Consider the following 25,562-nt stretch of genomic DNA (forward strand, 5'->3'; position numbering starts at 1 on the left):
TACCTAGGAAACAGGCCTATCTCTGAGTGTATCGATGAGGGGGGTGTTCCCAGACAAGTCTGAGGAGTATGGAAGACAGCTTGGTTGTGGGCAGCACCATCCTAAGGGCTGAGGTTCTGGACTGGAAAAGGGAGAAAGCAAAGACAGGACCAGCATCCTTTGCTTCCCGACTGCACACACGACGTGACCAGCTGTCTACCACTCCTGCTGCCACAGCTAGAGCTGACCTCACCACCACGCCTTCCCCACTGTGGTGTGCCACATGCCCAAACTGTGAGGTGAAATACCCCTCTCCTTCCCTGAGTGGCTTTTGTTAGGCACTTTGCACATCAACAAGGAAAGAAACCATGTGAAGGGGGTAGGAGGAAGAGATACAGGTGAACTCAGACGGGGCCTTTCATCGGTGGCCTCTGCCTGGGCGGCTGTGCCCTGTGGAACTCCCACGCATGCCAGCACAGGATGACTTCAAGTATAGTGCTTGTCACACCCCCGGAGGATGCACTAGTCCACAGCAGTATGCACGTGTGCTCTTCAGATCTCAAGGAGAAAACTGCTCCATGAGGACTTGAGGTTTCTGACAACAGCATGTTTTGTTGAGTAATGTACAAAGTGCAGTCCTAATTGAAATAGTTTAGCTCAGATGGAAAGGAAAAGTTAAAACTGTTGTAGAGAATTACGGAGAGCTATGATGCAGTGTTAGAGAATGCCTGTAAAGTTCACTTACACTTTGGGGGATAGGGCAGCAATGGACTCATGCCAGGGCCACGGATTATTTTTAGAGGTGTTAGCTGATAGCTGTGTACTACTTATGGCTAGATACTTGTTAATTAAAAAGTAAGAGCAGTTTTTCAGATAGCAACCATCCTGGAATAGCTCAGAGCATTCCAGGAAGTTTACAACATTGCTATTTAAGTCTATGAAGTCCCTATAAGGGCCCAGATAGTAAATATGTTAGGTTTATATTGTGTGTTTTTACAAGTGTGTTGCACTTGTGTGTGACAGACTTTGACAATGTATCAGCAAATGAACATGGCTATATTCCAATAAAACTTACTGATGAATGATGAACTTGGAATGTCATTAAAATGTGCAGGGTCGACATAGTCCCAGACATTTATAAGGTTAAAATAATTACTGTTTCTCAGAGGCCATTCACACAATGGCAACAGAAGAGAATTAGTAACATTGCCACCCATCGGATCTACTTCAGGCCTTGAGAACTAGACAGCATTAGTCACAGTACCAAAATGTATGTCCACGCTTTTTTTTCCCCTCAATTCTAACTCAGGCTGGCCTCAAACTGGGTGATGATCCTGAAGTAGCTCCCAAATGCTCGGCTGAAGCCACCAACCACATGCCTTTATGTCCCTCATCTAGAGTGCCACACCACCTCAGTAGCATCTGTGTGACAAGTTCCACAGACTGAGACGACTGACCTCAAAGTGGAGAGGCCTCCTGGAATCGGTTGTGGAACTCTTTTTTTTTTTTTTAAGATTTATTTATTTATTTATTTATTTATTTATTTATTTATTAATTATATGTAAGTACACTGTAGCTGTCTTCAGATGCACCAGAAGAGGGCATCAGATCTCATTACGGGTGGTTGTGAGCCACCATGTGGTTGCTCTTTGAACTTCGGACCTTCGGAAGAGCAGTCGGGTGCTCTTACCCACTGAGCCATCTCACCAGCCCGGTTGTGGAACTCTTTGCCGGAGAAAAAATATTGTTCTCCTGGCAATCTATCTGTTTTGTTTTCTCTTATTCCTTTTCTTATTTACATGTTCCTGATAGCCTAGGCCAAGATTTTCAGCGAGAATAATGGGTAAGAAACCCCTAGATATGGGGTCACTAACAACCTTATCCCCGGGGAAACCAACGCTTTACTTTTGGTTTTTCGAGACAGGGTTTCTCTGTGTAGCCCTGGCTGTCCTGGAGCTCACTCTGTAGACTAGGCTGGCCTCGAACTCAGAAATCTGCCTGCCTCTGCCTCCCAAGTGCTGGGATTAAAGGCGTGCGCCACCATGCCCGGCTGACGCTTTACTTTTTAAATCATTTACAAAACTATTATGACAGATAAAAAGTTTCCCAACAATAAAATTTCATATGGCTGCACGTGTGTCATCAGAGGTGGGTTTTGGTATATGGTAAAGAAACCCTTAATTAGAAAGAATTAAAATAGTTTAAATTTATGCATTGAAGATTTATAAGAAATTAGATGTTGAATAATAATTGACCGTATGGGGCTAGAAGCGTTAGCTCAGCGGTTAAGAGCACTGACCGTTAAAGATTTATTAACCTGCTCTTGGAAATATGCCACTAGCCTTGGACGACAGCCCCCGCTGAATACACCTTTTTAGAATTGTTATATTTTGATGATTTATAGTGATGTTACCTGTTCTGTTTGTGATGCACTGAATACATAGTTTCAGAGTTGTAATGCTTGGATGATTTTTGTGCTTTACTCTGCCAAATGATTTTTGTTGGTATCTGTGACTGTTTCACTGGATATCGTTTCTAAGAGATGTAATGTTTGGTTTTTAATGTATGAAACCCCCTACTTGAGAGTTGCAAAATACACTCAGATTCAAACTGCCTCTGTGTTTGTCTCTGTTTGTCACCGCTGAATCCTTACCCACCTAGCTTCGGGACCCTCATTCCAGGGACCCCCATACCTGACTGGGGTGGTCCGTGGCACTAGAGGACTTAAATGACTAAATAAATTATCCAGGAAAAAAAAGAAGGAAGGAAGGGGACTACTTTGGGTGACAGAGGACAGCCAGCAAGAGAGATGCTGAAGAATAAGGATGGGCAGTGGGAAGAACACTGTACGAATCACACACGTGTGAAAATGCCACAATAAACCCACAGCCTTATATGCTAACCTAAAAGACCGAACAAAAAGAACGAGCCGCTCACAAGCAATGTTCCAGGCCAACTACAACTGCACGTGCCTAAATGAAAGACCAGACTCAATGAACAATAGGATCAGCACCTGTGTGGGTGCTGGGATCTAGACTCGGGTCCCTGTGCTCACACAGGAAGTGCATTACCCAGGGACCGCCTCCGTAGCCCACTCACTTCTTCTTGAAGACAAGGAACTTGTTGTTTTGCATGATGCACTCTCTGTTGTTTGTGATCTGCTGGAAGATGGTCTTGTTGGTCTTGCCCTGGAAGATGATGTTCTCCTGAACCAGGGCCTTAACACGGCCCCGCACTGCAATGCCATAGGCCCGGAAGGAGTGGATCCGGTTCTTTAGTACCTAGGAGAAGCAGCGAGGACTTGTCATAGCTCAGAGACCCACAAGCTGGTGCAAGTCAGGCTAGCGAGGACTGTTTTAAATCCATAAAGTCTGAGTGTGTTGGAGAGGTCATTATAGAGCAAGAGGAGCTCTGGGTGGAGCACAGAGGGCACCCTGGGGGACCCACAAGTGTCCTAGAGCTGATGGGCAGGCTGCAGGAGGTCGGCAGGTGCCGAGCTGGGGACAGTTCTTCCTGGAAGAAGGAACAGAAAGGGACGCTGTGCCAGAGCCACGCCTTTTTGCAGCCCAGCTGAGCCCACGGTGTGCCCTTCTGGCCCCTGTTCCTAAGGACTCGGGAGAGTCCAGGTTTTTCTCACGGACATGGCTGACTTGTGATGCTTGGAGCCAAGGACCTCTGGGATAGTGGCTGTGTCTGGGTGGCACCTGTGAAGCCCTAGTAGCATGTACTGCTTTACCTAGGAGCTGCTCAAAGCTCATGGCATGCTCCAGGACAGGCAAGGAAACAGGAAGCAAGAGATGCACTCAGGAGGCCAAGCAGGGCAGTGGGGTGGTGGTCATGCCCCAAAGATCCAAAGAGAACACCTCAAATAGTACGAGGGACTCAGGGAGTCTGCCTAAAAAAAACATGACAGCGAGTCATGTGAACTCCCTTACAGACCATGGTGGATGCTAAGGCCCTGGTGCTCTCTCCTGTCAAGTATCTACTATATAATGGCCCAGTGCAAGCTTATTCTGCCAGTGAAAGAGCTGAAATAGCCAGGACCAAGCTAGAGACCAAGAAGGCACCCAAGGGCTCCCAGCACCATGAACCTATGTGACACTCTCTCACTCTTGGCCTCCTGCTGAGGAACTCTTGTTCATCCTTTGGGGTCCAGTTTATATATTCCCCCTGCGTGAAGCATAGCCGTGTTGTACAGAGTTCTGATTCTCCTTCTATATAGCTCTGAGTGCTGACAGCTGCTTCTCAGCAGAGTGTGCAAGCCAGGCCTGAGCCCCACCGACATCAAGCACTTTATACACTTACCTTAGTGTCAGACCTGGGCAGCAACTGCAGTCCGCTGCCGCGGTTGCCGATGATGTCATTCTCCACAACGGCGGTACCATCACCCTTGGTAATGATGCCATGGCCTCTGTTGTCATAGATACCATTGCCCCGGAGCTCCACCTTGCACTGAAATTCCACCTTGACCCCACTCTGGCGATTGCAGGAGATGCTGTTGTTGGCCACCCGTGTGAGCTGGCTGCTCTGAACAATGGTGATGCCTCTGTCCCCGTTGGCGTGGATCACATTGGCAACGACCTGAAGTGCCTCGCTGCTCTGGACAAAGATTCCTGATGCTACAGGGTGGGGATGGGAGGGCACAGGTCAACTCTGACAATGCCGGTTGGGAGAAACAGCCTCATCACAAGTGTGCACTCCAGGGTGGTAGGGAAGAGGCACCAAGTCTCTGCTGATGTGGTCAGGGACACAGCTGTAAGGCTTAGTCTTAGTCCTCTGGCCCAAGCTTCCACCCCAGGTCTCCCATGGCCTCATCCTATTCAATGGCAGGAGAGCTGCAGTAAAGACTGAAAGGGTTCTGGGAGCAACAGCGTGAAGACAGGCCTCAGGCTGCCTCAGACTGGTCGGAGCCAGCCTCTTGGCAGTGCCCATGCTGTTTTCCCTAGCTTGGGTGAGCCACTTTTCTGTTTTGTTTTGTTTTGTTTTTTCTTTCTTTCTTTCTTTTTTTTTTTTGAGACAGGGTTTCTCTGTGTAGCCCTGGCTGTTCTGGAACGCACTTTGTAGACCAGGCTGGCCTCAAACTCAGAAATCCACCTGCCTCTGCCTCCCGAGTGCTGGGATTAAAGGCGTGTGCCACCACACCCAGCAAGGGTGAGCCACTTTTCATGCCTTGGCCTGTGCCACCAGGCAGCAGGGCCTCATAAAGAAATCCTCCACTTGGGCTGGTGAGATGGCTCAGCGGGTAAGAGCACTGACTGTCCTTCTGAAGGTCCCGAGTTCAAATCCCAGCAACCACATGGTGGCTCACAACCACCCGTAATGAGATCTGACACCCTCTTCTGGCACATTTGAAGACAGCTACAGTGTACTTATTTATAATAATAATAATAAATCTTTGGGCCACAGCGAGCGCAGTTGACCAGAGTGGGCAGAGGTCCTAAATTCAATTCCCAGCAACCAGATGAAGACTCACAACTGTCTGTGCAGCTACAGTGTGTACTCATGTACATAAAGTAAATAAATAAAACTTTAAAAAACAAAAAAGGAAGTCTGCCACTGGAGTGTGCTGGCAGAACTCATCCTCCCACCCCCAACACACACACACCGGGCAGGGATGCTGCTCCTGCACTCACTGCTCAACATCACTCCAGAGGAAAGAGTCTCCAGGGCCCATGAATCTATTTTTTTACTCCAACAGAACTTGAGAGTCATATCCCATAAAACACGTCATTGGATGGGGTGGGAGAGATGGGCCAGTGTGATTGCAGTTCCAAAGGGAGCCAATGCCCTCTTCTGACATCCATGGGCATCAGGCATGAATGTGGTACACAGATATACATGCAGGCAAGACATCATACATATAAAATAAATACATCTAAAAACTATTCAGAAAGGAAAGCCAACTAAGACCTCTAACAACACCGTGTCCCTGGGTCTGACTCAGGGCACAAATCCAAGGAGGAAAGGATGAGGGGCTGTGTTTATAGTAACTTAGAAAGTCCTCCTCGGTGTGCAATATAAAGGAAGTGAATTTCAGGCAAAGGAAACGTTAGTGAAGTCAGTGGGGCAGAGGTAAGAAGAAATGGGAAACATTTGGGGCTTAGTTATTCAGTAAGTGGACAGAGCATCCAATGAGGCTGGACGGACAGGCTGGGACAGAGAGCTGGGGCAGTGGGAGCCATGTGGGGTGCCAACGAGGGTGGGCACACTCACCTCCATTGTGGTTAATACTGTTGGACTCCACGAGCGCTACGGTGATGGGCCGGCGCAGTGGGTCATCCTCCTTCTCCAGCTCCGCCTCCCAGAGGATGGCATCTCCGTCCTCACTGAAGTTCTCCTGGGCCCCGTGGCCTCCAGGGAACTCGCCATCTTTCTGGCTGAACACTGCCACTCCATACAGGCCATTGTAGCTCACATGGTTGCTGGTGACGTGGGGCAGGCTAGAGGACATCATCCACACGCCACATCCTTTGTTAGCTGGGACAGTGACAAAGAGCCTGTCACCGACACCCATGAATAGGTGAAGCAGCACCCAGTGTTACCTCAAAATGTAAAAACTATTAGACAAGTCACCCCGCAGCTCTGGCTATGGGCTTCTCCTTCGCACACAGGGACAATGCCCAATTCACCTCATAAGCTAGATCTTTCTCGGGGTGTGAAGTGCTCTGAGGTCCGCAGAGCCCCACCTGGCAGTGCAAAGGGGGCACCAGTGCCTCTCTGCGAGGGAGCAGGCTCAGTGTGACCCCCAGCCTTACCACGTCCTAGTTGTGATCCTGAGTGAGTGCCTCGGTGTCCTCAACATGAAGGTGGGGTCAGTAACTACTGCACAAGGCAGTCTTGAAGGTTAAATGTGACAGCGCGCAGAGGTAGGCTTGAGTAGCCCAAACTCCAGACATCATTAGATACGTCCAGAAAGGGGAAGGCTTTGACTAAAGTCACACAGCAAGAACAGTATTTTCCGTAATTATCATGTTTTTCCACTGTTTGTATGGGAAGAGAAGGGACGGGATGGGTTAAGGTGGCCCTGAGGTGGGGCCGCCTGCAGCAGACAACACCCTGCCTTTTACTATCTTCCATGGAGCCAGGGCACTACCTGCTGACCTCTGGGCACAAAGTGGGTCCAGAGGTGAAGAGGAGGCCTGAGACCGTGTCTATTCTACAAATGGAAGTCTTTGAGGCCTAGAGGAGATGAGACCTTGTCAGAACCCACTAGTCAGAGCTGACACCTGGGCTCTGTGCCCCCCAGGTAGGCTGGGCTGCAGGTCCCTGCCCCAGGAAGGTGTCCTCACCATAGATGGTGTTCCCCTCTATCAGTCCTTTGCCTTCATCCCCCACAACCACGCCGTCGGAGTAGCCAAAGCAGATGAGGTTGCTCCTGAGGATCGGGACGCCGCCGCGGCGGATGTCTACACCTCCCCATTGATTCTCACGGATGACGTTTTCTATGGGGAGATGCGGAGAGGTCAGTACCCAAGAGCCACGTCCAGTGCAGGCCTTGATGACTAGAACAGCAAACAGAAGGCACTCCCAACATTCACTCAGACCGGGACACCAGCACCCACGCTGCCGGCAGCTAGCACCCTGATGCTCACCCACTGGCTTTTTCAGGGACTCATCTGTTTTCCCAAGGACAAAGTCTGTGTCTGTGTGGTACACTCCTGTGTCTCCACACCCACTGTATCCAGCAGCCTGGAGACCTATGAGGAAGAACTTCTCCCCATATGCTTGCCCTCAGCCTCAGCCCTGCCCTCTGACCTCACTGCCCTGCTCCATGCCTAGTGTAAGAGACTTACATCCGAAGGGTGGTCCTAGGCACTTCTGCCTCATCCCTGTGAATGGCAAGGCAGACTTGGTTCCAGGGACTGGAGTACTGACAAGGCCCTGTGCGATGGGCCCTTCCTGCCTCTGCAACCCTATCTCATATATTCCCCCCTTGCCTGCAGAGTCCACCCTACAAGCAGTCCTGCTCAGGTATGGACGTCTGTTCTCACAGGTTTCCCTGCAGAGCTGACTCACGGACTACTTCCACCTCTCAGGGTCTGGGTTACGAGTATCCCTGAGGGAAAGTCTGTCAGGATCACAGGACCTCAGGAGCTCACCTTATGCAAATGGCCTTATCACTCTCAGCCAGGCAGTTTTTGTTTGTCTACATATGCTTTTATTTCTTTCCATGCTTTCTCTTCTACACTGTCAGTCCCTGAGAGTAGAGCTGGTGTCTGTTTCCTGTATCGCTACACGACCAGTTCCGAGACAAGGGCTGCCCACGGCTGGTGCTCAGTAAGTGTTTCGGTTTTTCTTCTTCTTCTCAACACTAGGATCTAACCTAGGGCCACATACATGCTGAGCAAGTGGCCCTATGAATACTGAGCTATGAATACTGGGTTAATGATGGTTATATGCACTCAAGATCCCAGGCTGCAAGGATGTGCCAGGCAGATGTGAACCTTGGCTGAGGAGGTACCAGAGGAGACAGACAAAAGAAAGCGCTAAGCAACTCTGTACAATGTTCAGCAGAGGAGGTGTCCTGTGCACTGTGGGCATTGTCTGTGTTCGGGGGGAGTTAGGGCTGGCTTCCCTCAGGAAGTGGAGAAAGGATAAAAGATACGTAAGAATTGAGCAGACAGATTTTCAGAGCAGCAGAAGCCCACACAAAAGTATGGAGAAACTCAGACACTTGTTTAAATGGTGCAGCTGGAAGTATGATCTGGCCAGCCAGAGGCTCCACCGTGAGATACTGGGCCCTCCTATGAAAAGCATGGTTCACCCATAGAACCAGCACCCTGAATGCCCACCAGCTAATCACAGCAGCAGGTCTAGGGTAAGTAAAAGGGTGGCATAAGGGCCTGATGCCAGGGGATGGTGGCTTGGCTGCCACCTGCCTTGGCTGGCTGTGGCTCCAGCAGTCCCTATCATATACCTGTGATGAGGCCTTTGCCATTCTCGTTCACTGCTATGCCAGCTGCGCGCCCCTTGAAGATGTGGTTTCCACTAAGACAGAAGAGACAGGGAAAGACATGAGACCGAGGCACCTATGTCATGGTTTAGGTGTCTTCCTTTAAAACATTTAAAAATGGTGTGTGTGTGTGTGTGTGTGTGTGTGTGTGAGAGACATGTGCTACAGCATACACGTGGAGGTCAGAGCACAACTGTCGGGAGTTGGTCCTGTCCTTCCACTACGGGTTCCAGGGATCAGCTCAGGTTGTCAGGCTTACAAAGCAAGTGCTTTTACCCACAGACCCATCACGCTGGCCCCCGCTGCCTTCCTTAGTAAGCTTCCCAGTAGCCCAAGTTCACGGGGAACAGCCACCTTCTGAAATCCCATAATCTAGACACTTGGAAACCCTTGGCTGTCCCTGGGACTCATAACTCTGGGACATAAGCACAACACTATCCAACTCTCTATGGCTTTTTCTGGACTGTATCAGTCAACACAGAGACATTTACACAAATGTCACCAAGGCGCATGCGTCATGGGGCAAGTCTTGGCAGCATGAAGAATTCCTAGGATGCTGTACCAAGCTTTTTTAGAATAATAAAAGCTCTGCGCTCTAGGTGTTGTGGTGTCTCAGTCAGGGATCTCAGATTTTTTCTGTGTCATTTCCTGCCCCCACCTCCTAAATCAAAGAAACACAGAGGAATAAAAGCACTGCCAATCCTCTCAGGATGGCTGTTTTTGTTTTTGCTTTTTTTTTTAAAAAAAAAAAAAACAGCAACACAGACGTGTCAGCCTCCATTCAAAGCTCTTTAATGGTTTCCTAGCACACACAAGGTGTACCATGACTACATGTTATGCTTATGTAGCATCTTTAGCAATGAGATGTTATGCCTAAAAGTAGTAGACTAGATAAAACATGGAGAACAGTGATATGGAACGACCTGGGACCACACAACAACACTTAGAAAAACTCCTAAGGAAAAGTGCAGGGCCAAGCTCCTCAGAGCGGGCGCATCTGCTGCACACTGACGCCAGCTGCTTTCCTAAACTTTAGAGGCCACCCTCCTTGGCTTGGTTGGCACAGGCCTCTCTCCAGCAGCCTGAAGCTTTCAGCCATTTCTTTTCACTCAAAACCGGCAGGCCTACCTGTGGGTATAGAGGGTCATGCTACAGTGCCCACTGGGCAATGATTTCCTGAGACAGCCTCAATTTGAAAGCACCAGGATCCCTGGCTCTTCGTTGCTCTGGCACCTCTCCTCTTGCTGTTCTTGTTGCTAGGAACAGCTGCTACAGCTCCAAGAGAGCTCCATGCCCTACCCATATTTAAAGGCTCAGCTATTTTCTTTCCTCCCCCTCTTCTTTAGTGTGGTAGACTAAACCTTCTAGGGCTGGTGCATGCTGGGCAAGTCTTCCACGAGCTCCCCTGGCCCTCAAAGGCAACTCGAATGGTACTTTCAGTGAAAGGCCTTTCTACATGCTCTCAGTCAGAACGGCTCTTTCCTCCTGACAACATGATTGGTGCCTGTCACAGTCTGCCCATACTGCTGCAGATCTGCCCAGTACTGCCCTTCTCTTCCCGCTGAAGACCTACAGTGCATAAAGATCATAGCGTGCATTCACACAGAGGCCTGGGTCGCTTATTTTATATATTCATTCATTGTGTGTCTAGGCACATGCGCAACATACTTGTAAAGCAGCCTGCACCAGCTGGTTCTCGCCTCCTACCCTGGGAGTCCTGGGAACAAATTCAGTTCGTCAGGTTTGGTAGCAAGTGCCTTCCCTCATCCTAGACTAGAGTAATCTCCCGAGGAGCAGGAGGCACATGGTTGCCTTTGTTGTCTCTGTTAGAAGTGCACAGTAGCGTCTGCCAAACGTGATGCCTGCACACACACAGCTAACTGGAAGAGAAGACAGGAGACCGGGCAGGTGTTCCTGGGGTGGGATTACAGGAGGAGACTTTCTTTTGCTGGGAGCCACACAGCTGTAGCAAACAAAGGCTTTTAAATAGAAGAGAGACACAGAGAAGGGGAGTAAGGGACTGTGGAAGTGCCAGATAGTCTGGGCAGGGCAGTGCCTACCTCACAATTGGATTTCCATGGTACAGGATATAAATGCCAGCCTCCTTATTTGAAAAGATTTGGTTGTTCCTGATGACGCCTTTCCCATTGCCAAGGACAACAATGCCAGATCGAAGACCGTGGTGGATCTGGTTACACTGCAAGCAAAAGGGAGAGGTGGGAGACAGCAAATGTGGGGAGCAGAGTGCTTGAGTACTGCCTCACTGCTGTACCAAGACGGACACAGCCAGGACAAAACACCACCAGCCATTCCTGAGCACACAGCAAGCAGAGGGACTAAGCTATGCAGCTGCCTTCCTTGCATAGGTGTGTGTGTGTGTGTGTGTGTGCATGCGTGCATGCGTGTGTGTGTGTGTGTAAAACAGTAGACAGGATATGAAGATGAATGAGTCCTCCCTGCAGCCTTGGGACCTGGCTATGGGGCCTTTGATGTTAAGGGGTTTTGTGCCTTTTTTCCAAAGCAGGAAGCTATGGAAAGTGTCTGAGTCTCTCTCGAGCTCCCACCTCCGAGTATAAAATTATCTAACCAGGCCACACAAACCTGGCCCTGTGTGCCCACCCCTCAGGGAAAGCATCAATGCAGTACAAGATAATGTGTACCAATGACAGGCCTGTGAAAGCTGCCTCCACACAAGGGTAAGGACCACTTGGCTTCTGGTCCTCTTTCAAGGGAGGCCTGTGAAAGGTTGTAGGTACTGGGGGGCTGCCTGCTTCACTGGGAAAGACCAGGGGAGGTTTATCAGAGCAGGATGCTTAGGAGAGTCACTTCTGTCACCTCTGTACAGATGGGGAACAGGCACAAGTCTGTACAGAATGTATGCCAGAGCCGATCTGAAACCTAGTGTTTCTGTTTCCTAGGGTAGTTAGAGACTTATTAGTTTGAGATCACAAAAATTTTGGTAAAATTTTCTCATTCTGTTTGTGTGTGTGCATGTGTGTGTGCATGTGAGTGCAGAGGCTAGAGGACAACTGCAGGTGTCACTCGTCAAGAGCACCCACCCTGGTTTTTTGAGACACTGTCTCTCACTGGATTTAAACTCTGTAAGTAGGTGAGGCCGGCTGGCCAGCGAGCCTCAGGGATCTGCCTGATTCTGCCTCCCCAGTGCTGAGATTACAAGATCTTCCAAACAATGCCAGGTTGCCCAGTTTGGCCATAGCAGTAATCCCAGCACTAAGGCAGGGAAATTCCTATATTAATTAATGCACCTTCAAAGTACTCTACCCTTTCTCTCCAGCTGCAGCTATGGCAAAACCAAAGCATGCCCAGGCGCTCCTCTCCATCATTTTGACCTTCTGAACATGTGGTCTATGACCTTGACCTAAGCATGTCCAAGTGTGCTCACCATTTTTTTTCTTATGACCTTAAGCCAGAATGCATCCTAACTGAGCATGCCCAAGAGCATGGCCATCCCTTAGTGCTTTCTCCATGACTGAGCATGTGCACAGTCCCAAATAAAGCCCTAAGCTCACTCCAGGCCTGCCACACTCAGCCCCTCTCTACCCATGTGCCCTGGCTGCACTTGTTTTGACCTTGTACACTGAGAGGTAACCACCACAGTAGGTTACAGTGCTACAAGTTGCCATAAGTCTCACTCTCTTTTGAGATCTCGGAGGGGGCTGGCTAGCTCGTGAGATGCAGGAGGCACCCCTGAAAAGACTGAAAAGCTTAGGGACATGGGTAGTCATGACACATTTCACTGAGCTCTGCCTGCAGAATTAGCCTGCCCACTGCCAGCACCCCTCACGTCTCTCTGGCAACAGTGAGCTCTAAGAACATCAAGCATGGGCCACACTGCCCTTGCTAGTAGCAGCAGCAGTCCTTTACCCCTTTGCGCCCCATGTCTTCACTTGGGAAATCATTGTGCTTCCCAGGATGACTAAGGATAATCCACAGAGGGCTTTAGAAGCACTGGCACATAAATGCTTATTACACCTAAGGATGGCCACCGCTTTTCTAAATTCACGATTCCCCAGTTTCTGGAAATCTCAGGAAAAGCCAAACAGAGGGAGTCAGTATCTCATATACTAGTCACACATGCAAGGGTTTTGTGTATGTAGTATACATGTGTTTGTGTGTGTATATGTATAAATGTGCATATGTGCATGAAGGCCGAGGCAAACGTCCAATCACTCTGTACATTATCTCTTTTCTGATATGACCTGGAACTCACCAACTGTGCTAGACCTGCTCTCCAGTAAACCCAGGAATCTTCCTGTCCCACCTCCTGCACTAGGATCACAGTGTGTGCCACCATGCCTCTTCTTTTTAAGTGTGAGTGTGTGTGTATGTGGTGTGTGTGGTGTGTATATGGGAGGTGTGTGTATATATGTGTGTGCATACCATATACATGCAGGCGTATTCCCTGAAAGTAGAATTACAGACATTGTATGAGCAGCTAGGAACTGAAAGAGTAGTAAGTGCTCTTAACGGCTGAGCCTTCTCTTCAGGCCCCCATGCCTATTTTTTTATGCTGGGAGCCTGAACTTAGAGGACTTCATGCCTGCATGGCAAGTATGCGTGTTATCAACTGATCCATCTCCCCAGACCCATAGTCAAGCACTGTATGTCATTTTCATGCTGATAAAACACAAACTGCAAGCCAGGTTTGTAATCCCCAGGGCAGGAGGATTAAGACTTCAAGGCCACCAGTTTCAGGTTTAAAAGTTTGAGGTCAGTTTATATCGCAAGAAAACTGTATCTTTCAATAAGAATAAAACAAAACCAAACTCCGTATGTTCCCATGTCTACAAAACCACCTGAGGGCAATTTATTCCTGTCCTTTTCTCAAAGGAATGGACTGACGAGATTTTTGTTTTTAGATTCATCTGTTATATAGGGAAGACAATAATATCTCTTTACTAGAATTAATTTCAAAGCAAGACATATATGAGTTCTGAGGGACCCTGAGAAATGTCCTTGTCCAGGTCCCACTTTTTTCTGTTGGTGTGAAAGTTTCAGGATACGACTTGTCCACTAATCACCTAGGAAGAGAGTCTTGAGGACACACAAAAATGGGCAAGAACCAACTTGCAGTACTTAAACATCTCCTTACAAAGTTTCTACAAAGGAACAGGACAGCCAAAGGGAATGGCAAAAGGACGGAGAGAATTACCAGGATGAGTGGATTAGATTTCTTCCGAATGTCCACACCAGCCTCTGCATTGTGGTAAATGTTGTTACCAGCAATCAAGCCTCCACCCTCCAGTCGAAGAAAGATGCCTGATGCCCGGCAGCGGTAAATATCATTCCTGAGCATGACGATCTAAACAGAACAGAAGGGGGAAATTTTTTTTTGGTCAAAGGATAATCAAAAACTACCAGGGGAGATGGCTTAGAGGGCAAAGACACTTGCTGACGAGCCTGACAGCTTACGGTCAATTCCCAGGGCCCACATAATGGAAGGAGAGAACCAAACCTCATACCCTGTCCTCTGACCTCATACCCAGGATGTGGTGCATGTACACACACAGATACACACACACACACACACACACACACACACACACACCACATACACATACATATACACACACTACACACACACACACACACACACACATACACACACACAGACACACACAGACACACACACCACATACACATACATATACACACACTACACACACACACACACACACACATCCATATACACACATTCCACACACATGCATGCATACACACACATACCCACCACACATATACCACACACACATCCATACCACATACACACACACTCGTACACTTACATACACACCTCACACACACACCACATACATACATACAGATACAGAGACAGACACACACAATGTGTAGTAATAATAATAAACCCTACAAGAAAAGCATGCACATCTTTCCCTGCCATGTAGTCCCAGCAGTTCACAGTTGGAGGGGCACCTCTCTGTGCACCCTTCAGAGGACACAGTCTCCTGTATCCAGCGTGACCCTGCCCTGTGGGCTCTTTACTTCATGCCAGGGCCTTACTGAAACTCAGAAGCCTGGTCTTGGGCTCAAGCCTCTCTACTAGAATCCAGAGATGATGGGATGGAGAGATGCTTACAGACCAAGAGGTCTTCAAACTTCATGTTCTAGAGCTTGTGTTCTAAAAAGTGTGAGGTGGCCCAGGCTCACCTCAGCCTGGCTGTGTAGCCAGCAATGACCTTGCGCTCCAGGGACCCACCTATGTCTGCCTTCCTAGTCCTGAATTCTGAGCTGCTGCACCATGCACTGTACAGTGCTGGGTTCCGAACCTGGCATTTCAAACATAGCCCTAGCCCACAGCAACTTCCAATGCAATTTCAGGTCTGTCCCTTTCACTGGCCCTTCATCAAATCCACCTGCCCAAGCACGTGCTGGTCACACAGCCAGTGCTAAGAGCTAAAGGTTCTCCTCCCCAGCTTCCCTCCACTATAAAAATCAAGACCTTGCAGTGCTGGGGCTCAAACTCAGGACCTTGCACCTGTTAGGCAAGTAGTCTAACATTGAGACACACACCCCAGCCTTATCTGGAACTCATGGTCTCTCCTGCCTCTCAGCTATGGGCTACGACTTCTGGCCCAAGGCCAATTCTTAATTTAAAAACTATAATTTAGTTAAATCTGGAGTTTGGTGACGCATGCCTCTAGTCCAGCACTGGAGGGACAGGGCAGGAAAGTGGGAGAGCAGAGGTTAGCCTGGGCTATGTGCTGAGATCCTGTCTCAAACAAAAGAAAAGCAGGAAACAACCATCAGTTAAGAAAAAAAAATATTTAAAACAAGACAAAACAAAATAGTTAACTGATGTGGAAATGGCTTTGTCAGTGAAGTGCATGAAAAAAAGGAACCCGAGAGAGCTCAGTCTTCAGATGCACATATACCCGCACACCCGTGCACACACATATACCCGCACACCCATGCACACACATATACCCGCACACCTGTGCACACACATATACCCGCACACCCATGAGCGCACACACATGATCTTGGTTGTTTAGTTTTTAAGAAGCCTGTTCTTTTAAACTGTGACTCTTTCTGGGTGTAGTCAGTAGTATGCAAAGGCTACTAATACTCCAACAAGAGTGTCAGGAATTTGTGTGTTAGGAAGTCTCTTCAAACAAGGTAGCACAAGACAACTCAAACATATTAAAGGAATGTGTTTTCTGCTTTAGTTTCTTATATGTAATAAGTATAAACACACACATATTGTTTTAAATAACTGTATATTAAGATAAATTATTCATTATAGTAAAATTCCAGCATATTTGAGTATGGAGGAATGTGGGAGGAATCACCCATGTGATTCCAGTACTTGGGAGGCAGAGGCAGGAGGATCTCTGTGAGTTGGAGGCCAGCTGTGATAGCATAGTAAGACTGTCTACCAAAGTAAAACAGAACAGGACAGGTTTGTGGGCAGGAAGGGCAGACACTCTGAGTAAGGTACCATGCCCACTGTCTTTTTTTTTTTCTAAAGATTTATTTATTATTATATGTAAGTACACTGTAGCTGTCTTCAGACATATCAGAGGAGGGCATCAGATCTCATTACGGATGGTTGTGAGCCACCACGTGGTTGCTGGGATTTGAACTCAGGACCTTAGGAAGAGCAGTCAGTGTTCTTAACTGCTGAGCCATCTCTCCAGCTCCCAAGCCCTCTGTCTTATGTTAGGGTTACTATTGCTGTGATGAAACACCTGACAAAAGCAAGTTGGGAAGAAAGGGTTTATTTGACTTACACTTCCCCCACCATAGTCCATCATAGTAGAAAACCAGGACAGAAAGTCAAACAGGAAAGGAGCCTGGAGACAGGAGCTGATGCAGAGGCCATGGAAGGGTTACTACCTTGCTCCCCTTGGCTTGATCAACCTGCTTTCTTACAGAACCCAGTAGCCTAAACCAGGGCTGGCACCACCCAGAATGGGCTGGACCCTCCCTTGTCGATCACGAATTAAGAAAATGCCTTAAAGACCTGCATTCAGCCCAGCCTTATGGAGGCTCTCAGTCATCTGATGACTCTAGCTTGTGCCAAGTTGAGAAAACTAGCTAGCACACTTGTCCTGGACTAGTTTTCCAAGGAATTGTCTTAAATAGTGGGGTAAAGGCAACACACCCCAGGACCCTTAGGGAAAAGGAGACTGAGAAAACAAAAGCCAGCTCTACCCCTGGGTATAGCAGTTGGCTGACAGAGAGAGACTGGACACCCTTCCCCACTTTGGCTTCATTCAACAGAATATGCTCAAGAAAAGCCCCATCCTACACAAATATGGGAGAGACAGTGCTATGCAAATGACCTATAAAGAGTCATATGGCCATGGAGTATACACATTTTATTTTCAACAATGTGTCTCTGGTCCCATTCTTTGTTGTGCAACACAGGAACCTGAAGACTTTAACGGATGCCTCTGGGATATTTAGGTGACAGGTGACAGGTGGTCTAAGACTCAGGTTCTGCCTTTGACTTGGGGGTAGTGGGAAGAAACTCAGCTTTGGCCCAGACCATGAGCTAGGAGTGAGAAAGATCACTGACAGATCTCCCCAAGGACCCAGGGACATAATACCTGCCCAGACCAAGGAGGAAGCACAGCGCTGGAGAACTGTGTCACTGCCAGGCTTTCCTGCACAGCTTGACAAATACCAGTCATGTACAGTAGAGGGAGACTGAATGCTGAGAGAGGGGCCGCTCAGAGGAGCAGGCCCAAAGAGAAGATCCAGACAGAATAGTAGCAGAAGGCAAAGATGAGGGAAACAGGCTAATCACAATGCCACCATCATCTATACCAGCTCAATTCCTGCCAGGTCTGACCCCTGAACGACAACAGGGGAGTGCCCATTTCTAAACCCAGTGCACCTAACTTCCAGCTAGGAATTACAACCCACACAAAAACACCAGGCTTCTTGGAGCCCCAAGCAACCAGGCTGCTTCTGTCAGCTGGGATATTTTAGGACCTGGGAAGTAGGAGCCCTCTGGCCAGAGATCAAGACCTTGACCCTCACCTAAGGAAGTTGCCCAGCAAGCTCCACACTCCCACCTACATAAAACCCTGGCTTGTGTTCATGACACTTAGTACTCATAATGGCGACTTCCAAACGCATGTTATTTTTTTTTTCCCTTATTGTCAGAATCCCTGAAAATCAGTTGCCAGGTTCTTTGCTAGAAGCTAACCACCACGCGTTTCTGGCCACATAACTCCTGCCAAACATCTCCTGGGGCAGCTGTCCAATATGGCTACAGTTCAGGCTGTACAAGTTCTTGTTGGTCCTTGTTGGCCTGCATGATGACAGTCCCCATGTGCACCCAGCGTGTGAGCACACACCTTTCCACGTTCCAGCCTGAGAAGACGGCAGCTCTGCTGAGTGTCAATGTTCTAAACCAGCATGCCCAGGGCTAAGCTTATCTCTCTTCCCACGGTAACCTCCATGTTTCCTCCACTGCCTCATGCACTCAGGCTAGAGACCGAAGCCTCAAGGTCCTGATTATTCCCCGCCCTGGCCCTTCTCTCCCAGGTTGCCCTGTGCTCTCCTCTCCATCCCTGGGACCTCAGACTGAGCTTTCTGAGGCAGATCTGACCATGAGAGCTCTCTGTGCTTCTTAGTCACGTTCCAGAATCTCACCCTCTGCAGCCCCACTGACCGCTCCCCAACTCCTCCTGCCTTTATCCCCCCCACTATGGCTGCTGAGGACCTCACAACTCCCTGTGTGTGCTGTGCCCTCTCTGACTCCAGGTCCTCTCACCTCTTGTACTGGGAGTCTTCACCTGCCAACTCTTATTCCTCCTGCATGGTTTGAGCCAAGGGCATTACTTTAGGAGACTGTCCTGGCTCCTTGGTCAGGTGCCCTCATTTATGGGTTCGTGTGCCATACCCTTGGCACATCTATCAGAGAACCTCTCGGGTAGACTGTCATCACCTTTACTAAGCGCCTGCTATACACCAGATGTACTATGAAGCTCCTCTTCCCTTCCCTTCCCTCTGCCCCCCACACCCACCCCAGATTAAGGTCTGGATTCCTATCTTAATCTGGACTTGAATTTGTGATATACCTTAACCTCCTGAGTGCTTGACTTACAGGCATATACCATCATGACCAACCTAGTACTTCCATATGGAACCTTTGCTAATCACCTTCACCACCCCTTAAAGAGCCATGGGCAGGGCAGCAGAGGCAGAAGTTTGCTCAACAGCCATGCCTATGATAACTGTGTGAAGAGAAAAATCCTCTGCAGGGACCAGACCTGACCCTTTCACTGTGGTGCCCACATAAATACCCACATACTTTACTAAGTAGCCTCCTTCCATGTTGTTTCCTTCTGAGACAAGGTTTCACTAGCCCAGGCTGGCCTGAGCTTTGTAGTGATCCTCCTGCATCAGCCTCTCATGTACAAAGATTCTTGATAGGCACCACCATGCTAGGCCTCTTCCTTTAAAAAAAAATTCTATTTTCTGCTTACAATATCGTATAGTCTTGTGTTTTCATGATAACAGCACCTAAAATTGTCCTTAGAAATGGTCCTGGAAGCTGAGTGTGGTGGCACACACTTTTAACTTTTAATCCCAGCACTCGGGAGCCAGACAGATCTCAGCTGGGTTCAAGGCCAGTGTGGTCTACAAAGCAAGTTTCAACACCACAGGGCTCTGTTACATGGAGAAGCCCTGGAAGAACCAAAACCAACAAACAAACAAACACAAACAAACAAAAAAGTGGGCATGTTATATACAATTAAATACAACTGTAGTTAACCATTCTAGATGCCTTGAAGACCCACAGCAGTCTCTGCAATGCCTATTAGCTTACTGAGCACTTCTGCTACAGTCAAGGCACCAGGCCCTCAGACCTCAGTGAGAGAAGCCACACTGGACACTCTCTCGCGGTTTAGAAGTACAGGTAACTACAGGGAATGATGGAGAGCTGAGACCCAAGGCCATGGTAGTGCTATGCTCTCTTCTGCAAGGCCTGCTCGCCCTTCAGAGCCCTCTGTGGCACCAACCGTGATGGATATGGGGATTGTTTCATAGCACTCAGTATGACTTCTCCTGCAAGAGAGTAATTTCATCAGCGGCTGAGGAGCTCTCTCTGTGCGATGCCCACCTTTTTAGACTCTGGGCAACATGGCTCCTGATTACTACCTATAGCTCTGTCTTTAAAAAAAATTAAGATTTATTTTCCTCTATGTGTATGAGTATTTTTACCTGTATATATATATGTGTGTGTACTTGCCTGTTGCCCATGGGGTTCAGAAGAGGGCTTTGGATCCCCTGGAACTGGAGTTACAGATGGTTGTGAGCCACCATGTAGGTGCTGAAAACCAAACCTGGGTCCCCTGGAAGAGCAACAATGCTCTTAACTTCTGAGCCATCTCCCCAGTCCCACAGCCTCTAAATGTGTTCCAGCTGCGTGGGTGACTCAGCCTCGCAAACAGCTCAGTGTGGGATGTACTTGCTTCTAGGATGCACCCTCTTTTCCAACCATGTATGCTCTGCCTGCCCTGTACCCTCTATTCACCCTCAGCTCAGACACCAGCTTCTGCAGAAACCCTTCTCAACTATCCCACTGGAGTCTAAAATGAAGGCAGTGATCATGTCTTTCTTCTAAGCACACCTACGTAACAGGTAAGAGAAGCAGAATGACACACGTGAGTCGGGGTACAAGACCTGGGTTCTGTCTCCAACTTGCTCAGTGACCCCAAGTAAGACTCTTTCCCGCTCTGGGTCTCTATTTTTTTTTCTGGGAAATGGGAAGAGATTTGTCTTATCCAAGTCAGATGATGGAAAGGAAAAATCTTTTAAAAATGCAAATAGCTCATCACACCCTTTCCACACACAGCCACAGGAGCCCTCTCAAAAGCAAGGCTCAGGCTCTTGGCAGTGACCACCCAGTGAGGCCTCAGTCTAGAGTATCAGTCCCTGGGGCAGTACCTTGCTATTGTGTATACACCGCACCGCGTAAGTCAGGTTCCGAAAGACGTTTCCTTCCATCTTGGCACGGCCATAAGAGCAGACGAAGACGCCGCCCTTCCCATCCCGGAAGAGGCACTTGCGGATAAGGCAGCCCTGCACAGAGCTGGCTAGCGCCATGGCTTCCTTGTCTTTCTGCAGCTCCTGATGCAGTGAATTCAGCACTAGACAGCTGGGCAGCTGAATAGATGCTCCAGGTAGCGGAGGGCCCAGAAATGAGCCCCCCAGGACAGGGCGTGGGCCCTGCACCTGGTAGGACAGTCTGTATGTGAGCTGTTCGTCATCCTCATCCTCCCCGCTGGGGCTCAGGCCACCGTCACTGCTGTCTGGAGTCTGGGCCACTCTCTCCCCATCGCTGCCCACCTCTGCCTCCTTGGAGCCTGGCTTGGGAGAGCTACAGACTGGGCTTGTAGGACTCTGGCTGCCCTCGATCACAATGTCACAGGTCCTTGGGCTCCAGGCCTGGTCCCGACTCTCTAAGTCCAAGGACATTAAAAAGTCATGGTCCTCTGCGGGGAGAAAGATGGGTGAGGACTTGATAAGGCCCAGCAGGTACTTGTAGGCCCAGTTCTTATCCGCCGACGGGTGACCCTCCACAGTCACACAGTTGTTTTCGCTGCCCACAAATTCACAGTTTTCCAACATGCATAAGGGCACGTTGTGCAAAAAGACATGAGTGTTTTTGAAGGTACAAAACTTCACTTGGCAGGTACCTGGACCATGGACCTGGATGTGTCCGTTCTCAAAGTTGCAGTTGTCAAACTGGATGTGACCTGATGTGGTCTGGGGACAAGAAAGAGAAGACTCAGTCAAAAGCCTACACTTGTTTTGATGGTTATCACCAAGCTTCTCTTCAAGGAGGGCAGAGACAGAGGGCCCTTGGTTTGACTTCTTCCCTTTCCTTGAAAGGCCAGAATGTCACTCAGAGGAACTGAGAAGTAGGTCCGCATCAAAGAAGCACAAGAAAAACTGCCAACCACTGCATCCTTCCAATTCTAAAAGGTAAGGAAGAAAAGCCCACACTCTACAGCGGGACCCAGTATGTATTTCAAGTCTTAAATAAGTTCTCTGATACTCATGAAATGCTAAGTGAGAATTACTGTCGTTCCCCCAACCTCACTCTCTGCTCCCTTTTCTTTTTGGTAGACTAGGAAGGAGGAAAGGCTGGAGACACAGCTCAGCAGTACAGTGCTTGCCTAGCACGCAGGCAGGAAGAAGCTGCAGCACAGGGGGGCCGGTGAGATGGAACTCATACAACTTTGGCGAAGGGGAGCGCGGAGGAGGGCCACTCTAACCTAGAGGATGCTTTGGATTTCACAAACAGAGGAGCTAGTGCAATCCCAAGGGCATTACCTGGGGTCTGAGCTGGACTTCACCAGGCCTCTGAAAGGAGGAGAGTCCTTGCTTGTGTCTGGGTTATATGATTACCATGCACAAGTCTCTCCTGATCGTACCTTTTTAAAAGCACTCTTCCTTCATCCACACACTTTCTTGTGCCTACAGGTGTGTTCTCTACCTGAGCCTGCTGGCCTGCAGTACACAAAAGAGCTGGGCCATGCTGGGGCCCAGATTGCTGGCACAGTAAAGGACAGGCAAGAAGAGATTTAATACTTCTGTGACCAGGACAGGTTATGGCCCAGCCACAGGCATTAGGAGAGCCCAGTCTGTGCAGCTACTGGTGTGAGGGTTTGCAATGCAAACAACAGGTCTCATCTTCAAAGAGAAAAGACAGGGGATGCTGCCGGTGGTTGGGGGTAGGCTCTGATGGCTCACCACAGCTCTGCCTCTTCCAAGTGCATTACCTAGGACAAATGGCTTCATCTCTCTAAACCCCACTTTCCCCGTCTGTAGCATGAGGCTTGCTAGTTTATAAATCACAAAGCTGGTTCTCAGACTCAGTGGTACCTGAGTCAGACTCAGACAGCTATTATTATCTGAGGTCAAAGACACAAGGACCTTGGGAGTCTGGGGTAGGATGGGAACGTGCCGAACCTGCTAAGTCCACTGAGACCCTAGGCCTGAGTGACAGGTGAACTCCACCAGACGCATCTCCACCATAACACAACGGAGCACCTCAGGAATCAGATCAAACAGACCTGTCCTTGAGCAATTAAACCGTTCTCTACCAGTGGCCAGCCTTGATGGCTTTCAGAGGACGGTGAACAGGGACCCCAGCTGCTGCTGGTGCCACCTTACGGCTCCTCTACTTTCCTGCTGCCAGTGAAGCCCATCTACCCTCTTGGCCCTTTCAGTTTTCTTGGAGATGCAGTCTACGCTAGAGTTCTTTTAGGAGGTCACTGAAAACTTCTGGGACACTGTCAGATCTCTGTGCCTTTTTAGTTGAAAGACCATCGTGGATTTAGAACTCGAATACGTGAAGCACTAAACCAGATGTCTGAGGACAAAGAAGCCTGTGGCCAGGCCGTCTCCCGAGGAGCTTCAGCTGTGCTTCTGAGGCAGCAGCAGAGGCCCAGTCAGCACTTACTCAGGCACAGAAGGTCTGGAGCCTTGTTTCTAGAAGCGAACTTTACTTCCAGGTCTGTGGACCAGCACGGGGACACTCATTAGTCCTTATAAAACATTCTCGAACTAAGAAACAGCCTTTCGGGCTCCCAACGACTTTGGTATGATGTAATTTTATAAACCAGAGGGCCTGGATTTGAGCTCTAACCTCACTAATTACCCATCTGAGAAACTTACTAGCGTCTCTGACTTTTAATGCCCTCATCTGCCCAAGGGCACCACAGCTACTGACCACCACAGATGTCTGCTTAGACGGAGGCTATCCTGATTATTAATAGGCTTTGGATCCAAGCTCTGCCCATAAGCCTGAAACTTTGCCTATGCTGCTGTTGTTGGGCCTCAGAGTCTCTCATCTATAAAACCAGGTGGCACAACATCCTCTGAGAGCTCCAGGGGAGAGGAACTCAGGTGTGGCCGTAAAGCACACACTGGGCACATACTGAGTGTCTGGAACGGCCAGTGAGGTACTGATCGTTACAATAAAGACAAGGACTTGCTGCTGGCTGTAACAGGGCCACGTCCAGCCAATGCATAGGCTCTGTGTTTCACAGGGCCACCAGCTCCTCTACACACGCTTTGTTCAGAAGGTGACCGCTCTGTGCTAATGAGTACTGTGCTGGACTGGTATTTCCCGACTTCCCTCCAGGTAGTCTTGAGAAGCAGAGACTCCTGCACAGGATGAGGGTTCAGATCCTGAGGGTTTCTGCCTCCCCCATCCCCACATGCTGCTCAGCTAATGTCCGGTCACCACACTGCATGACTGCCACCTCACCACTCTACCTGGTGCTCTTGCTGATCTTGTTAGGAATAGAAGAGGCACAAAATGTTGTCCTTAGCCCACCTCTCATTTCTAAGGCAGTTTTGAAGGAATTAAGGCACCAAGCATAACTCTGGACCATACTGACCTGTGTGCCCACTTCTCAGTTAGTTCAGCTCTCAGGAGTATGTGTACAGGAATAAATACTAAATTCTCAAGTCTAACCTAAAGGGAAAGGCACTGAGAGAAAGGCCGTGGGGTAAGGATTGGATGGTATCAGGTGTGCACCCACCTTATACATGATTGGTGAGAACCAGGCTGGCATGAAGACAAGATTGCACACACGTGTGGTTGAGCAGTGCTGGTCAATGCTGGCAAGCAGGGCCACCTCACCCAACTTCCCTTGGCCCACAATCTCCACCGGCACCTTCAGGATGATTTCCCCTTGCTCCTCGTACACACCTGGGAAAAGCACGATTCGATCATAGAGGCTGGCCATGGCTAAGGCACTGCCCAAGCTGTCAAACTCATGGCCTGGCCCAACACTCAAGGTGCGTCTCTCCTTCTTCCTGCGGAACAGAGAGAAGCAGATGGAGGACTCCAAGTCCAGTGCATTCTTGGTCCAGGTCTTAGAGGCAAGGTAGTGTTGCTTGAAGGCCTCCCTCCAGGACTCGGGCTCCACATCAGGCTGGTTGGGCCAGTTGGGGTGGCGGCACTCGGTGCAGCCCAGACACAGCTGCCGCCAGCGGGTACTGTCCAGGCTGAGGATCAGCTCATACCAGGCCCTGCAAACCAGGCTGCAGCGGCCCAGGTCAGGGAGATGTAGGTAGGCTAAGATCATACGCCACAGCTCCAGGGGGAGGCCACCCGTTTCCATGGTCACCTGGGAGAAAGACACAAAAGAAGATTGTCTCTATTCACTTTATTTTATTGTTCCCTTTTTAAAAATAACACCTCCTGACCCCAGACATGAGCAAGTGAACAAGGCACAGCCAATCAGAGGACTCCATTTCCTCAATCAGAATCTGTGCTGGTTAATTTTGATTGTTAACATGATTAGATTAAGAAACACCTAGGGGATTAGTGAAGCACACCTCTGGGTGAGTCTGTGCTGCAGTTCCAGAGATAAGAAGGTCAGGAGGACTCTGGCTAATCAATGTGTTAATCCCTTGATAGGTTTATAATATGATAGCATTATCAGGAAGTAATGAAAAATGGGACCTAACTACAGGAAGCAGGACCTGGTGGCCTGTCCTTGGAGCTGTATCCTGCCCTGGTCTCACCTGGTATAACCCTCTTCTCTGCTTCTATATGTTGTGAGGTAATGGAGTTCTGGGATGGAGAGATGGCTCAGACATTAAA

At 49.0% G+C, this 25,562-nt stretch overlaps 1 protein-coding gene and 1 long non-coding RNA gene across 8 annotated transcripts in view; one reads left to right on the forward strand and one right to left on the reverse strand.

Moving 5' to 3' along the window:
* Positions 1-25,562, reverse strand: part of Fbxo10 (F-box protein 10) — a 50,357-nt gene that overhangs the window by 3,200 nt on the left and 21,595 nt on the right. For 2 of the 6 annotated variants that reach the window (NM_001378819.1, NM_001378822.1), the window contains exons 2-10: positions 24,493-25,083; positions 20,882-21,703; positions 14,106-14,255; positions 10,993-11,129; positions 8,897-8,967; positions 7,269-7,481; positions 6,193-6,456; positions 4,285-4,598; positions 3,079-3,260 (exon numbers count right to left, since the gene is read on the reverse strand). In NM_001378819.1, the coding sequence (NP_001365748.1) occupies positions 3,079-3,260; positions 4,285-4,598; positions 6,193-6,456; positions 7,269-7,481; positions 8,897-8,967; positions 10,993-11,129; positions 14,106-14,255; positions 20,882-21,703; positions 24,493-25,077 (2,738 nt within the window). In that variant the 5' untranslated portion in view covers positions 25,078-25,083. Of the gene's footprint in view, positions 1-3,078; positions 3,261-4,284; positions 4,599-5,375; positions 6,457-7,268; positions 7,482-8,896; positions 8,968-10,992; positions 11,130-14,105; positions 14,256-20,881; positions 21,704-24,492; positions 25,084-25,562 lie in introns of those variants that run through there. The other 4 variants (NM_001024142.1, NM_001378823.1, NM_001378820.1 and 1 more) reach the window with 4 other exon arrangements.
* On the forward strand, positions 7,935-24,499 carry Gm30939. Of its 2 annotated transcripts, XR_003955390.1 has the most exons (5): positions 7,935-8,256; positions 8,671-8,797; positions 20,413-20,575; positions 21,830-21,922; positions 22,067-24,499. It is a non-coding gene; the product is annotated as a predicted gene, 30939 (long non-coding RNA). The 2 variants fall into 2 exon arrangements; XR_003955391.1 differs by lacking the exon at positions 8,671-8,797.

This window comes from Mus musculus, chromosome 4 (genome assembly GCF_000001635.26).
Source record: "Mus musculus strain C57BL/6J chromosome 4, GRCm38.p6 C57BL/6J".
NCBI lineage: Eukaryota > Metazoa > Chordata > Mammalia > Rodentia > Muridae > Mus > Mus musculus.